This window comes from Gorilla gorilla, chromosome 5 (genome assembly GCF_029281585.2).
Source record: "Gorilla gorilla gorilla isolate KB3781 chromosome 5, NHGRI_mGorGor1-v2.1_pri, whole genome shotgun sequence".
NCBI lineage: Eukaryota > Metazoa > Chordata > Mammalia > Primates > Hominidae > Gorilla > Gorilla gorilla.
In genome coordinates, this window is record NC_073229.2 from 20,903,665 (window position 1) to 20,916,883 (window position 13,219).

At 54.0% G+C, this 13,219-nt stretch overlaps 1 protein-coding gene across 6 annotated transcripts in view; it reads right to left on the reverse strand.

Moving 5' to 3' along the window:
* The window catches only part of SLC22A23 (solute carrier family 22 member 23), a 187,495-nt gene that overhangs the window by 14,661 nt on the left and 159,615 nt on the right, over nucleotides 1-13,219 (reverse strand). For 2 of the 6 annotated variants that reach the window (XM_019029103.4, XM_055390940.2), the window contains 5 exons: nucleotides 6,140-6,242; nucleotides 3,239-3,471; nucleotides 1,467-1,499; nucleotides 1,324-1,347; nucleotides 237-360 (listed from right to left, as the gene is read on the reverse strand). In XM_019029103.4, the coding sequence (XP_018884648.2) occupies nucleotides 237-360; nucleotides 1,324-1,347; nucleotides 1,467-1,499; nucleotides 3,239-3,471; nucleotides 6,140-6,242 (517 nt within the window). Of the gene's footprint in view, nucleotides 1-236; nucleotides 361-1,323; nucleotides 1,348-1,466; nucleotides 1,500-3,238; nucleotides 3,472-6,139; nucleotides 6,243-13,219 lie in introns of those variants that run through there. The other 4 variants (XM_063707294.1, XM_019029104.4, XM_055390941.2 and 1 more) reach the window with 3 other exon arrangements.

A 13,219-nucleotide genomic window follows, 5' to 3' on the forward strand; every position in this document is an offset into this window, starting at 1 on the left:
CCCTGTTCCCCCTTCTCCTGCTGCTGCCTGGACAGGACCCCAGGGCCAGGTTCTCAGTGCCTCTCGGGCGCCTCGGGGTTGGGTACAACAGCCACCTCGGCTAGGAACCACGAAGCTGATGTGTCCAGAGCCAGAGACAGAGCAGACGCTGGTTAATCCCACACCAGCCTGGAGCCAGGGACTCGTCTTTGATTTCCGAGAAGCCGGCGTCCCCTGGGGTGTCTCCCATGACGCACCTTATCACTGTCGGGGTGATCTCCGCACAGAAGAACACGCTGAGGCTCCCCACCGCATGGGAGGCGAACATGCCCACGATGGAAAACGCGATGGAAAATTTGTCCTTGACGCTGTCACTCATCCCTGGGGGAAGGTCAGAAGAAGGTGGTTAGGGAAGAGAGGAAGCCAGGCCAGGGTGGGAGGGAAGCCTGGGGCTGCACAGCACAGCTCCTTCCCAGTGTCCAGCTTGCAGCATGGATGGGTATGCAATTCCCTCTGGGGACCAAGCAGCACCTCAAGGACTAGAAGCCCAGAGCCCCTGCAGTGGGTTTTGTGGGGCTTCTATGAGTCCCTGTGCGTCAAGCATGCTGGAGCTCATGGTGGCCTCTATTGGAATTCCTCAGCCGGGAGCCATGCCTGGTGGGAGGGGAGGGCAGGCTGGCATGTCCCTGGTGCCACAGCGACATCCCTCTGCCCTGGCCTACATTTGCTCCAGTCAGGTCTGATGTGCCCAACGTGTGGGACAGAGTAGCTGAGTCAGGGTTGATTTAAGGAAACAAAAACTCAACCCACAGAATTTATGGGCCCAGAAGGCAAGTGTTCAACCCATCAAAGCCCTCGTAAATGGCACCGGAGACCGACCTCGCGCCAGGACAGGGTCTGGCACAGTGCAGGGGCATGCTGTCAGGACCATACAGCTGGGGCTCAGCTCAGCTTCCCCAAGGCTGCATAGAGGGCAAGCACTCTCCAGGGACACGGGCGAGGGCTGGGGCAGGCCAGGCGGGTGCAGCAGCAGCTTCGAGGTGCAGGGTGGCACTGTGCTGTGCCCATGGCTGCAGGGCAGCAAGCTTACATGAGTCAGAGGGGGCAGCGGCTTCCCCTGGCAGCACAGACAGCCGGGCCCCAGCACTCCTGGGCTTTCTCCCCCCACCCAGACAACTGTCCCTAAGACAAAGCATGTTGGCGCCGGGCTAGGGCCTGTGCTGAGCCTGGTGCCAGGGGAAGGGGCGGGGGTATGCGTGCCAAGCAGCACACAAACAGGGAAGCACCAGTCGCTCTTTCTAGAGGCAAGAGGGAGAATACAAATGTATCCGTATAGTGTCCAACCTACGGCCAACTTCAGCTGCAGTTCTTGGAGGGCAAGGGGGAGAAAGAGAAAATGGAAACCACAGGTCCGTGAGTCTTCGAGAAAACACCCATTTAGACGTAATACGAGACGAGGAAGCACAGCCCACGCGCTTGGGACTCACCTGAGTCTGGGTGCTGGCTGTACTTTCCAATCACTGGACCCGCAGACATGATCGCACCCACACGGACAAGGGCCGAGCAAGCGAGAAGAGAGGAGAGAGCACATTAGGTGTGGAGTTAGCCTAGGGTGTTCCCATGCGACTTGGTTCAAGCAAACTCCCTTCCGTGTCTGGGATGGTGCTGGTCGCCGGGGCAGTGGAATTCATACTGCACTAAACAAAGATCTTTTTGTTAGGAAGACAGGAGTGAGACCCTGCTGCCCTCAGAGCCTGAGGAGAAAATGGAACCTTCACAGTGAGACCCCAGCAGGTGCAAAGGGTGAGCTTCCTTGCATATAAAGTCACCCACAGGTCACTGCGGCCTGCATTCAAGCAGCGTCAAGTGCTGTGGGGTGCCCCTGCCAGCCCCAGCTCTGCTCCTCACGGCTGCCTGGTGTTCGCCTGGGGCTCCTGTGCATTCCTGCTCAGGGCCAAAAGGGCATCGCAACACCCGGGGGCTGAGGCACCCTGCCACTTCCGTCCCAACTGTGTGAGCAAGGCAGAGACTCCCTGGAAGGGCAGCTGGGGAACGGGGATGGAGGGAGACAGGCGCCACGTGTGCGTTCCATTAGCTAAGCCTAACAGCAGTCTCCCAGCAAGGTATAGATTGCATAAGAACTGTCCAAGTTAGAAAGCTGCTCCTGAGTTTGAAGTGAGCCATCTCTAATCTAGGCTGCACGACAAGGCCGCTCTGATCTGGGTGCGGTGGACAGCCCTGGCGTCTAGTTCTGAGAGCCCGGGTTCATTTTCCTTGTAAAGGCAGGGGAGCTCTGTGGGGTCGATGTTCCCACAGTGTCCTGAGCCTGTCCCAGGAGGACGGTGCCAGGGTGGGAGAAGAGGCTCATCAGTCCTGCCTGTTCATGTCGCGCTCGGGGCCGGCCACGGAGATGCTGTGGTGGTTTGTCCATACACGGGAATGGGTATTTGTTGGTGAGGAGCTATACAGAGCTTGCTGGAAGGGCCAGATGGACTCTCTGGCTTTGCCTTAGATTATTTTTTTTTGAGATGGAGTCTTGCTCTGTCACCCAGGCTGGAGTGCAGTGCTGCGATCTCAGCTTACTGCAACCTCTGCCTCCCAAGTTCAAGTGATTCTTCTGCCTCAGCCTCCTGAGTAGCTGGGACTACAGGCGTGCACCACCAAGCCCAGCTAATTATTTTTTGTATATTTAGTAGAGATGGGGTTTCACTATATTGGTCAGGCTGGTTTGAACTCCTGACCTCATGATCCGACCGCCTCAGTCTCCCAAAGTGCTGGGATTACAGGCGTGAGCCACTGCACCCGGCCAGATTATTTTTAACCTTTACTGAGAGATTCTTTGGTCCAAAGAGAAGCTGATGAACTCGGGAACATCTGCTGAAAAGCAGGGCCCTAATGCAAGGGTGACAAAACAGATTTATTTCCCCCTTAATGTCACTCGAAAGAAAATCCTTTGTTCTTCTTCGTCATGTGATGAATCACACAGAAGCAGTCTACCTATTAGCAAAGACCGGGCCACCAGGACTCGGAAGGAATCATGGTGCAGCCCGGGCCGGGACAGGGGGAGGCGGGAAGGCCCAGTGCCCTCTAAGGCGGGCTCCACAGATGCTCTCAACTGAAGCTCTGTTCTCCCCAAAGCAGCTCCTTCCAGCAGTAGATTTTAGAGTGGCCAACGGAGTCTTACGCAGCCCTTTCAAATGCCCTTGGGGATCTGCCAGCTTCCCTCCCTGCACCCAGCCCACCTCCCCGGCCCACTCACGGTTGAGGAGGCCGAGCTGCAGGAGCGAGGCCAGGGCGGTGAGGATCATGAAGAGCAGCAGCCCTCCCCTGCGCCCGAGGAACCGGACCACCACGCACATGGCCAGGCAGGACACCAGCGCGATGCTGGCCGTGGTATAGTAGTCAGCGTAGAAGTTCTCCAGGAGCGGCACCTTCACCTCGTGGCCCATCATGCTCCTGGCAAAGCAGTGGTGGATCCCGTACCCCGTCAGCCTGTGGAGACATACCGAGCGGCAGTGGGTGGGCTGCCCCCACGCCAGGGGCTGCGCCGCCTCCTGGGAGTTCGTGCTGTCAGGTGACCAGGAGATGAAGAAGCAACTCAATGTGTCATAGAAAAGCGCATCATGACTGAACCACGAGCAGATTACAGAGCAAATGCAAAAGAGGAGACGTGGGAGAAATATGGAATGCTTCTCCTGATGGAGGTCCAGGCTCATGCCCCTCTACCATGGCTTTAATAGACAGGTGTGAGCACAAGAGCGGTGAGTCCTTTTGTTAAAACACGCGCTTTCCTGGGAATCCTCCAAGACAAAGCGCTTTCCCGGTACTGACTCATTTAACCCAGGGCCGCACTCCAACAGCCACTGCACACCCACTTCACAGGGGCAGGGGGGCAGAGCAGCTCGCACGAGGCTCTCGGCAGGTAAGCGGCAACTCAGAGACGCAGCTTTTCTGGGCACTTAGGGTTCTGGAAGGGTGGAGATCTACCCATACCAGCCTCAACTCCACCCACACAGCTTGGAGGAGTCGGGCAGAAGCCAGGCCAATGGAAGACATACATGGTCCTCAGGAAACTTTTTTTTTTTTTTTTTTTTTTGAGTAGAGCCATGCTCTGCTACCCAAGCTGGAGTGCAGTGGCAAGATCTCAGCTCACTGCAACCTCCCCCTCCCTGGTTTAAGTGATTCTCCTGCTTCAGCCTCCCAAGTAGCTGGGATTACAGGCACCTGCCACCATGCCCAGCTAATTTTTGTATTTTTTGGTAGAGACAGGGTTTCACCATGTTGGACAGGCTGGCCTCGAACTCCTGATCTCAAGTGATCCGCCTGCCTTGGCTTCCCAAAGTGTTGGGATTACAGGTGTGAGCCACCGCACCCGGCCTCCATTTTGATGCTTAATTTATCCCTGTTTCCCCTCCACTGCCCTGGGTCAAGCTTCTTTACTACCCCACACGAGCATATCAACCTGCTGGAAAAACATGTCTGCCCTGAAAACAGGAACAAAGGCATGGCCGCACCCTCCCATGGAGGCTGCTGATGGCCATCCATGGGGTGCCTCAGGGCTCTCAGGAACCTCTGGGGTGTGCCTGTGTGTGATGCACCCGTGGTGCCTCGAGGGACCCTTGTTATGTCTGCTCTTGGCAACCATCCCAGAGCCAAAAACTGCCCCCTTCTCTCCCCAAACACCCTTTCGTGCTTCAGGGAAATCTAAGTCCTTCTCATCTAACCTTAAGAATGCATCAAGGTCAACTGTAACAGACCCCATCCCTGCCCCATAGGGGGAACCCACCCCTTGCCAGGTGAATGCCTTTCCTCTTGGGAAATAGGCCCCAGCCCCCACGCAATGGCTTTATAATCCAGCAACTGATTTGGTTCAGTTAGCCTCCAGAGTTCCTCTTCTGGCCTGCTGAGATAGCAGGGCAATCTCCTACCTTCTTGCTCTGGTAGAAATGAAGTCTCCCCTGACCACAACAGGTCATCTGAAGATAACAGAGCCAGAGAGCTCGGTTCCCCGTCTCCACAAAAAGAATCATTAAAATGGAAACTCACCATCTTGTCTATGTCAAATTTCATGTTTTTTTCCAACATAAAATTTGGAGAAGCCGTTCAACTCCTAACAGTGCCACCAGCTCACGCAGCATCTACCTGAACCAGGCAGCAGCAGAGTGGCCAAGGCTGGGGCCCTGGGCTTGGCCTGATGTGGCCGTGGCTGGTCCCTGGCCTTGGTCTCTCTCCTGAGCTCAGGATGACGCTCTACTGTTGTTTGGGCAGTAGAGCCTCTTGTATTCCTCACAAATCAATTTCAACCCAGAACCCCAATATGGAGAACTGATGAAGTAGAGTTGCTTTGACAGAAAAAGCCATGGGGGATGCTTGGCCCCTCGCCCTCACCCTGGGCCTGTCTTTACCTGGTGGCAGCTCGAGACCTTTCACAAATGAGTGCAACACCCCAGGTGACCTCTAACCCAAATGAGTCAAATCCCTTCCCTCCGCCACCTTGGTGACCTCTGACCCTGAACAAGGGACCGCCTTGCACAGTCAGGGCCACTGAGCTCAAGACAGGAGTGACCTTCTAGGTACACACCAAGTCTAGGGACTGGGCTGCAAAGAACCTGCGTGAGTGATGGCCCCCAGCCCCTGCAGGACCCAGCAGGCGGGGTGACCTGGGCCGGTGAGGGCCCTGGGAGGAGGTCTGCGCTCACTGGCCTGGCTCAGGCCCACCTGCCTCCACCCGCAGCTGTCCTGGGGCCTTTGGCCAGGCTGGCTGCAGGTTCAGGAAGGGCGGGGCCGGCTACAGGCAGGGGCCAAGGCCTCATGGGTCTCAAATCCCGTCCTGAGACGGGGCCCAGAATTTCCAGCCTTGTAGCATCCCCAACTGTGCCCGAGGAGGTGCGTCCATGTGCATCTTGGTTCCCTGGACCTCACGGGCACATGGTGGGGAGGCCCTGCTCACAGGATTTACACGCCTGGCCTGGGGGGCACCGGCTGCTTGAGGCTTCCGGGAGGGGGAGGTCAATATCTTCTAGCCCGTGTCACTCTTCACACACACACCCTTAGGATCCCAAGTTCAGCGGGGTGGGGAGCAGGGCCCTGGGCTTCACCACCGCCCACCTTCTTCCCTGGCCCCCTCCCACCCAGCTGGCACTTGTCCTCTGTGACTCACGAGTTCACACACAGGACCACAATGTTCTTCCACAGGTTCCGTGTCCCCACCACCTTCACGATGCAGACCTTCTTGGGCCTCCGGGAAAGCTCTTTCTCCAGCTCTGCAAAAAAACAGACCCTGTGAGCCCTGGGCAGGCCACCCACAGAGGACAGGACAGCAGCTGCAGTCACAGCCCTGGTTCCCCAGTTCGGGTACCACAGAAGGAAGAGAAAAGCTTTTTTTTTTTTTTTTTTGCCAGTGGATAGGGTCTAGGTTTCCAGGATAGAAAGGCACTCATAAGACCCCAGCTTTGCAGTTCAGGTTTCCCTCGGGTGCCTGAGAGGGCACCAAGGTGCACCGTCAGCAGAAGTTTCCATCACAAACCCTTGTTTTGGAACCAGTCAGAGTGCACACAAATAAACGGTCTCGACTCAGTTCACTTTTGTCTGAGTACAGAGCTCAGCGATGATATTCTAGGTTACTGAGGCACTCATTAGGCCCTGGGCAAATCTAAACATGCAGTTCTTTTCCGTACGCTCTGCATCTGCCTGTGTCACCCCCGGCTCGGAGACTGGGAAGGCCACATGCAGATATGCTGCTTAGCCTTGTGGGGTGGAACTATGGCTGTAGCTACTTCTGCTGAAACTGCCCTTAGGACATCATATGCATCTTTGAAAGCCAAATACATAAGTGAACACATCTGCGTGTATGTGTATACACCATACATGCACACATTCATACGCATGCATATATGTGTGCATGTTTTAGTTAACAGAAGTCCTTGGGAGCTGGACAATATTTTGGCTCCAAGGGATGTGAGCAACTATAAAGTCATGAGACTGAGTTTCTTGTGCGGCTCCAGCGGCTCTGAAAGCCCCTCTGAAGGGAGTCCACCAGCGCACAGTGTTACATTCATCAGGCCAAGGGGTCTGCAGAGGTGCTGGTGTTGATCTGGCAATTTACAGGGAAGATTCAGAATGGCGGGGGTGCTGGCCTCCAGGAGCTGTCTGCTTGCACGTCTGGGAGCAGGAATGCCACCTCAGCCTTCTGTTGCCTCTCTGCCTTCCTAGCCTGGCATGTCTTCATGGAGTAATCCCCTACTCGGGAGCTAAAAAAGAAAAGGGAGACTTCCCGAAGCGGAGGGGAACCAGGACTCTTCAAGACTGTCAAGGTCACCAGAAACAAGAAAGACTGAGCAGCTGTCAGACCAGGAGACTAGGGAGAGGGGAGGACAAGACGCAGTCCTGGGCGGCATCCCAGGCGGGAGGAGTCATCATGGAAAGCACGATGATGGGAGGCACCAAATAAAGGCTGGGGTTTGGTGAATGATAGTGTTCCAATGTCACTCTCTTAGTTTTGACAACAGTATCACGACAGTATCAGACATTCGCAATCTGGGAAGTCGAGTGCTGGGAGGTGTGTCGTTGCCTCTAGAGGGACCCTTCTGCTCCCTCGGGGGCTCTCTCTCCAGGACCCCGGCCCTGTGCTTCCGAGGGCCACTCTGAACCCTGGATGGCTCAAGTGCAACCCTCCTCTTCCACCTCCTTCCTGCCATCCAGCGGTAGGAGGGTCACAAAGCTCTTTCATTATAGTTTGAAGAAAAAATGTGTTGCTAAACTGTAGGGATTTGAATAAAACAATGTTTTTATTCAAACATTGTTTTTGAACTCAGTGTCACCAGCCAGGGCACAGAAGGGAGAAGGAGAAACCTTTCACTTGTCTGAGGGATCTCATGTCTACTGAGTTTCCAGAACTTTCTCCCTTGCCATACTTGGGTGCAAAGATTGAGGTCTGTGTGTAAGCCCACAGGACTGGCATTTCAGCTGCTGGTCCATGGACCCTTTCAGCTCCCAAGGTCCATTATTTTTCCTCAGCAAAAATGGGCTACTTTGACTACAGGCACAGTTTCTCTATGGTTAAAATAACTAATTTTGTAAAGAGCTTGAAAATATCATGGTTAACAGAAAACCTTGGATCCAATGATCTGAATATCTTTGCTATTATAGAACTCATCAGAAACCAACTGTATTAGCTACGTTTTCTCACCATGGAAGACTTCCGAGAAGAAAATTTCAATGTCCATTAGCAAGTCCATATAAGTTTAAAGTTTTAAAAAGTATATACCCCAAACTGAACTCCTGATATGTTATTGTTTACGAAGTATGATGTTAAAGAAGCAATAACAACTGCATTATGACCTGAGCTTTTTAAATAAAATTAAACCTAGAACTCAGTCTAAAAAATTGACTGTAGTCTGCAGAGGTAACTGAATTCTTCTAAGTGGAATTAGATTAACCTTTCCAGGGCTATTGATATGTTTTCAGGAAGCACATGAAGCGCTTCCTCCCATGCCTGGCAGAGTTACTGTCGAATGACTTTGTGCTTATCTTACTACCAGTTACTCACATCACCAGCCTGTCAACAACAGCATGAAGCTTCCGCAGCATTACGTCTGTTCTTCTGGGCCTCAAATCCTCGAGTGCTTCCGGAGGCCGTGCCGAGTTCTCCCATCCGGCCCTCAAGGCAGCACTCTATGTTATAGGACACTTCAGATGGTTCTAACACCCTCAATGGTAGCTGAATCCAAGAGGCCTTTTTGTCTGTCCAGGTATCAGATGGACATCTAGAGACTTCTCTAAACTCCTCACACATGGAAATGAATGGGCAACAGGGAGCCCGTCCAGGTTGTGGGACACTGGCATCTAGGATTTGCTGCGGCGAGCACCCGGCTCCCATGCTCTCCTCGAGACAGAGGAGGAGGAGGACACATCAGCCTGCTTGACTTAGAGCCATCAGAAAATGTTCCAACCAAAACCCACGTCGAGCCGACTGAATTTTGATGAGCCGGGTATGTCCAAGGCCATCCTGCAGCCCCTGTGCCTCCACATTTTCGCGGATCCCCGTGTGGTCGGGGCTGAGGTCTGGGCGCTGTGAGGGGCCTGATGAGCCCAGGCAGGAACCCAGCTTCTGCACTTCCGGCTGGCTCCTTGGAAAAGCTACGCTGTCCTTGCTCTGAGCCCAGCTGCTCGTCTGTGAAGTAGGAAGAAGCGCTGCCTTGAGGGCCGGATGGGAGAACTCGGCGCGGCCTCTGGGAGCACTCGGGGAGCACGTGTCTTCCCGCCCCGTGCTCAGTGAGCCCAACATCTCCCAGCTTCTCTTCACCAACAGAGGGAGGGAAAGGAGGCCCTGATGACCCTGCTGACCCGCTGGGAGGAGGGCACGGCCTCTCCACATTTGGCCATCTGGTGTGAGAGGTAAACCAGGCCTCCGAGGACAGCAGAGGACGCAGTGGCCGCTCGCCCAAGACCAGGCTCAGGAGGAGCAGGGAAAACACACGCAGAGGAGAATTGGAATTGGCTTGCGTGGGGGTGTGAGATAAACCGGCTTTGTTGTCATCCTAGTGGACGACGCTAGTGCGTTAGGGGTGAAATTGGAAAAACATCAGTTATAGAGACGGAAAGCAAGAAAAGAAAAAGGAGGAGGACAAGGAGCAGGAGGAGGAGAAAGAGAATGAAAGGGAAGAAGGGATGCTGCCATCTCTGCCACAAGAGTCCTTAAAAAAGCACACCAAACGCTCCAAGGAGGCAGCCCTGAGCCCCACACCCGCATTGGGAAGTAGAAGAAGCACCTGCTGCCTCTTCCACACAGCCCCTCACCCCTCCGGGACCGATTTAGAATGGGGCCACTCGGCCACTTGAATACATGTGCTTGAAAGCAAGTGGAAGATAAGCGTCCACAGGAATCTTATCACGAAGTCACCTCAGACAGCACAATCTTCAATGTCTAGCCAAGCTTTCAACAACTGACCGGGCACTGCCGACCTCTGTCATCTCTGTCCTCGTCTGCCCAGACACAGGCTCCACCTAACCCGAGCCCTCTGAGTGAGCCGTGGCGGTCGCCTGCGGAGCGAGGGCCCTGTGCAGCCTGCCTGGGGTCATACCTTGCTTTCATCACTTATAGGTGGTGTGACTTGGGCAAGGTACCTAGCGTGGAACGTGGAGGTGGCCTGACACATCCACCCTCTCGTCATCTTAGGATCTGAACAGATTGTTAAGGCAGAGTGAGGCAGGCCAGGACAAAACCCAAGCTCTGTCATTGCTAAGGGTAGTAGGGAGCCCCACATGGGGCTAAGATGGGGGCGCTCGGATCACACAGACTCAGCCGTGCATCCTGGCAATGCTGGGCAGGTTGGCTTCTCCGGGGTGAGGTGTGGGGCTGCCCGGAGAGGACTGATGCTGAGGACGGAGGATGCCTGCGCCCTGCACGTGGCTCCCCACAAGGAAGAAGACAGGAGTGCATTTGCCGTCCTTCCCCTGGGGCTAGCCTGACACTGAGAGGGATCATGGAGTTACTGCTCCCCAAGTGCTCAGCCTCTTTGGGCCCGTTCTGTTCCTGTAAAGTAGGGAGAATGGCTCCTCTCCCTCATGAAGCTCAGATGCAGATGAGATACACAGGAAGCGCTTCCTCCGATGCCTGGCAGTCACTGTCCAGTGACTTTTTGCTTATCTTACTACCATTTGGGCATTCGACATTCTACATTGAGTTACATTATTACCATTTGAGATTCTACAAAATCTGAAGCCTGAAATGCTCTAAAATTGAGAATCTCTTGAGCACCCACATGATTCTCAAAGGAAATGCTCACTGGAGCATTCAGATTTGGGATTTTTGGATTTGGAAAGCTCAACCAGTAAGTATCATACAAATATCCCCAAATCCCAAAACATCCAATCCCCAAAACACTTCTGGTCCCGAGCATTCTGGATAAGGGATGCTCAGCCTGTGAAACTGAAGGCACAGTGCTGTGTGTGGCACTCATCCCGGGTCTCGTTTTTGCATTAGGCTGCTGGCCACACGGCCACATTGGGAACCAGCGGGCCTTCTACTCCTGCTTTAAACGCTCGAAACCTCAGGAACTAATGACACAGGAGTGCTCTCAGCAGCTGGGCACGTTATGTGATATGAAGGTTGCAGGACTGACATTGAGAGAATGATAGGAACACACCCACATATCTAAACTCAGCTGCACAGGCCACTAAGAACATCACACTTGCTAGGAGATAAACCAAGGACAGCTTTAAAAGAGAAAAGGAAATAAGAAATTTGGGAACATCAGGTTTTCCCCCAGCATAAGTCCAAGGTTAGGATGTACTGATGGGGCAGTGAGCAGCCCCACTGGACCCCTACACATACCTCCAGCCAGGCCCGAGACGCCTACTTACCCAGTGGCAATGCAACCGCAATCCTAACCCTTCCTTACTATAGGAGTCCTGGGTTCGTTTAGCCCATAAATATTCATGGCACGCCTGCTACGCGTCAGGCCTTCGGCTGGGCTGCTGCTGGGGGCACAGAAGTGTCTGGCTCTACAGACGGGCCCTGCCTTGCCTGGCCTTGCCGCTCTGCAGGGGTGACAGGCAGTAATAAGGAACCCTGCAATTACTCGTCGTAGCTGGGATGAAGGGAAGCGGGGAGAAGTGCTGAAGTTGTAACAGTGAATAACTGGGGGCTGACTTGGTCTCTGAGGAGCTGGCCAAGGCAAGAGTGGGAGCTGAGAGGACAGGGAGTGTGCACCGGGAGGGACCTGTGGAGAGGGAGACGGTGGTGTGTCCTGGGAGCCAAACGAAGGCCAGGGTGTGAGGTGGTGGGAGGCAGAGATCAGAGAGAGCCTCTGCAGTGGCCTGGAGGACCTGGGGTCTACCCGAAAGGCACTGGGAGGCACTGGAGAGGCTTGAAGCCGGTGGTGATGTGATCAGATCATGTGTGACCTGGTGGCAGGGAGGATGGAACAAAGCTGGGAGCCCAGCCAGCCGGCCAGGGCACGAGAGGGTGACAGACATGAGGCTCGGAGCAGGTGTTGGCTGTGGGATTAGATGGGGTGATGGGAGGAAGATTCCATGCAGAAAACTGAGCCTGGGCAGAGGAAGCTGGAAGTGGGAGATGTAGCAACTGAAAGACACACTGCCTTCCCCCAGCACTCAGCAGCCCTGCCAATCATGCTGCCATCAACACATCTGACAGCTGGGGGTGGAAGAGAGCAGAGTCCACTGTGAAGGGCTGCGGGGCAGAGCCACCACCTGAGGACCGCTCCCCAAGGAGGTGAAGCCTCTATCCTCTTTGTTAAGTCATATGTCACCAACTGCCTCTCACCCAGCCCCCTGCCTGGGACTCTGGAAAGGAAATAAGCACCAGCAAAACTCATAAGCAAAGAAATAAATTTTTAAAAAGGATCTAATACCACTTTCCAAATATAGGAGGGAAATGAATCAGTGTAATTAGGATTTGAGAAAACAAGCTATTCCCAGACAATATTTTAACGTGAAAGAAGCAGAGTGTGATGACTTAGTTAGGGAAATGCCACAAACAAATTGTACTGTAAGCCTAAGAGCATTAACCGGCTAACGAGTGAGGTCTGGGGAAATCTGGGAAAGCCATGTGGACCGTCCAAAACGAGCAAGCATGGCCCCGCTGGAGAAACCTGGATTGAGTACTCACTACTCAGCGCAGGGAAGTTTGTATCTATCCAGAGCTCTCCCTCATGTTAGAGCAGCGTGGCAAAGCCACCCCTGCTGGACTTTGCACCCCTGCTGGACAAGTCCTCGCTCAACTTCTTAGCAGCTGTGTGACCTCTGGAAGCTGCTTAGCCTCTCTGTGCTCCCATTTCCTCATCGGCAAATGGGGCTAATTATAGTGCCTCTCTCATAGGCTGTCATGGAGAAATAATACACGTGAAGCACTTGGGGACTAAATATTAAATATGAATTAATATTTGCAAATCACTTAGAAAAGGAGCTGAAATGTAAGTGCCATGTGAGTGTCATCGTATTTCTCGTCACTGTCCCTGGATAAAAAGGGACCACAGATGCACCAGCACTCAGCACCCTTCATGTCAACCAGACCTGGCTCACGTCCTTCTTCTGTCCAGCAAAGCAAAAGCTTCAGGCGTCCCTGGGTAGGCCCCACCCCGCCCAGCACGTGGTCCAGCCTGGGTGACCTGACTCTCAGGTCCCTGCACAAGTTGAGGCAGAGGATGACATCCTGGCTGAGCTATGGCAGCACCAAGGAGCTTCTAGTGACCTAGTGTCCCCGACCTTCTGGATT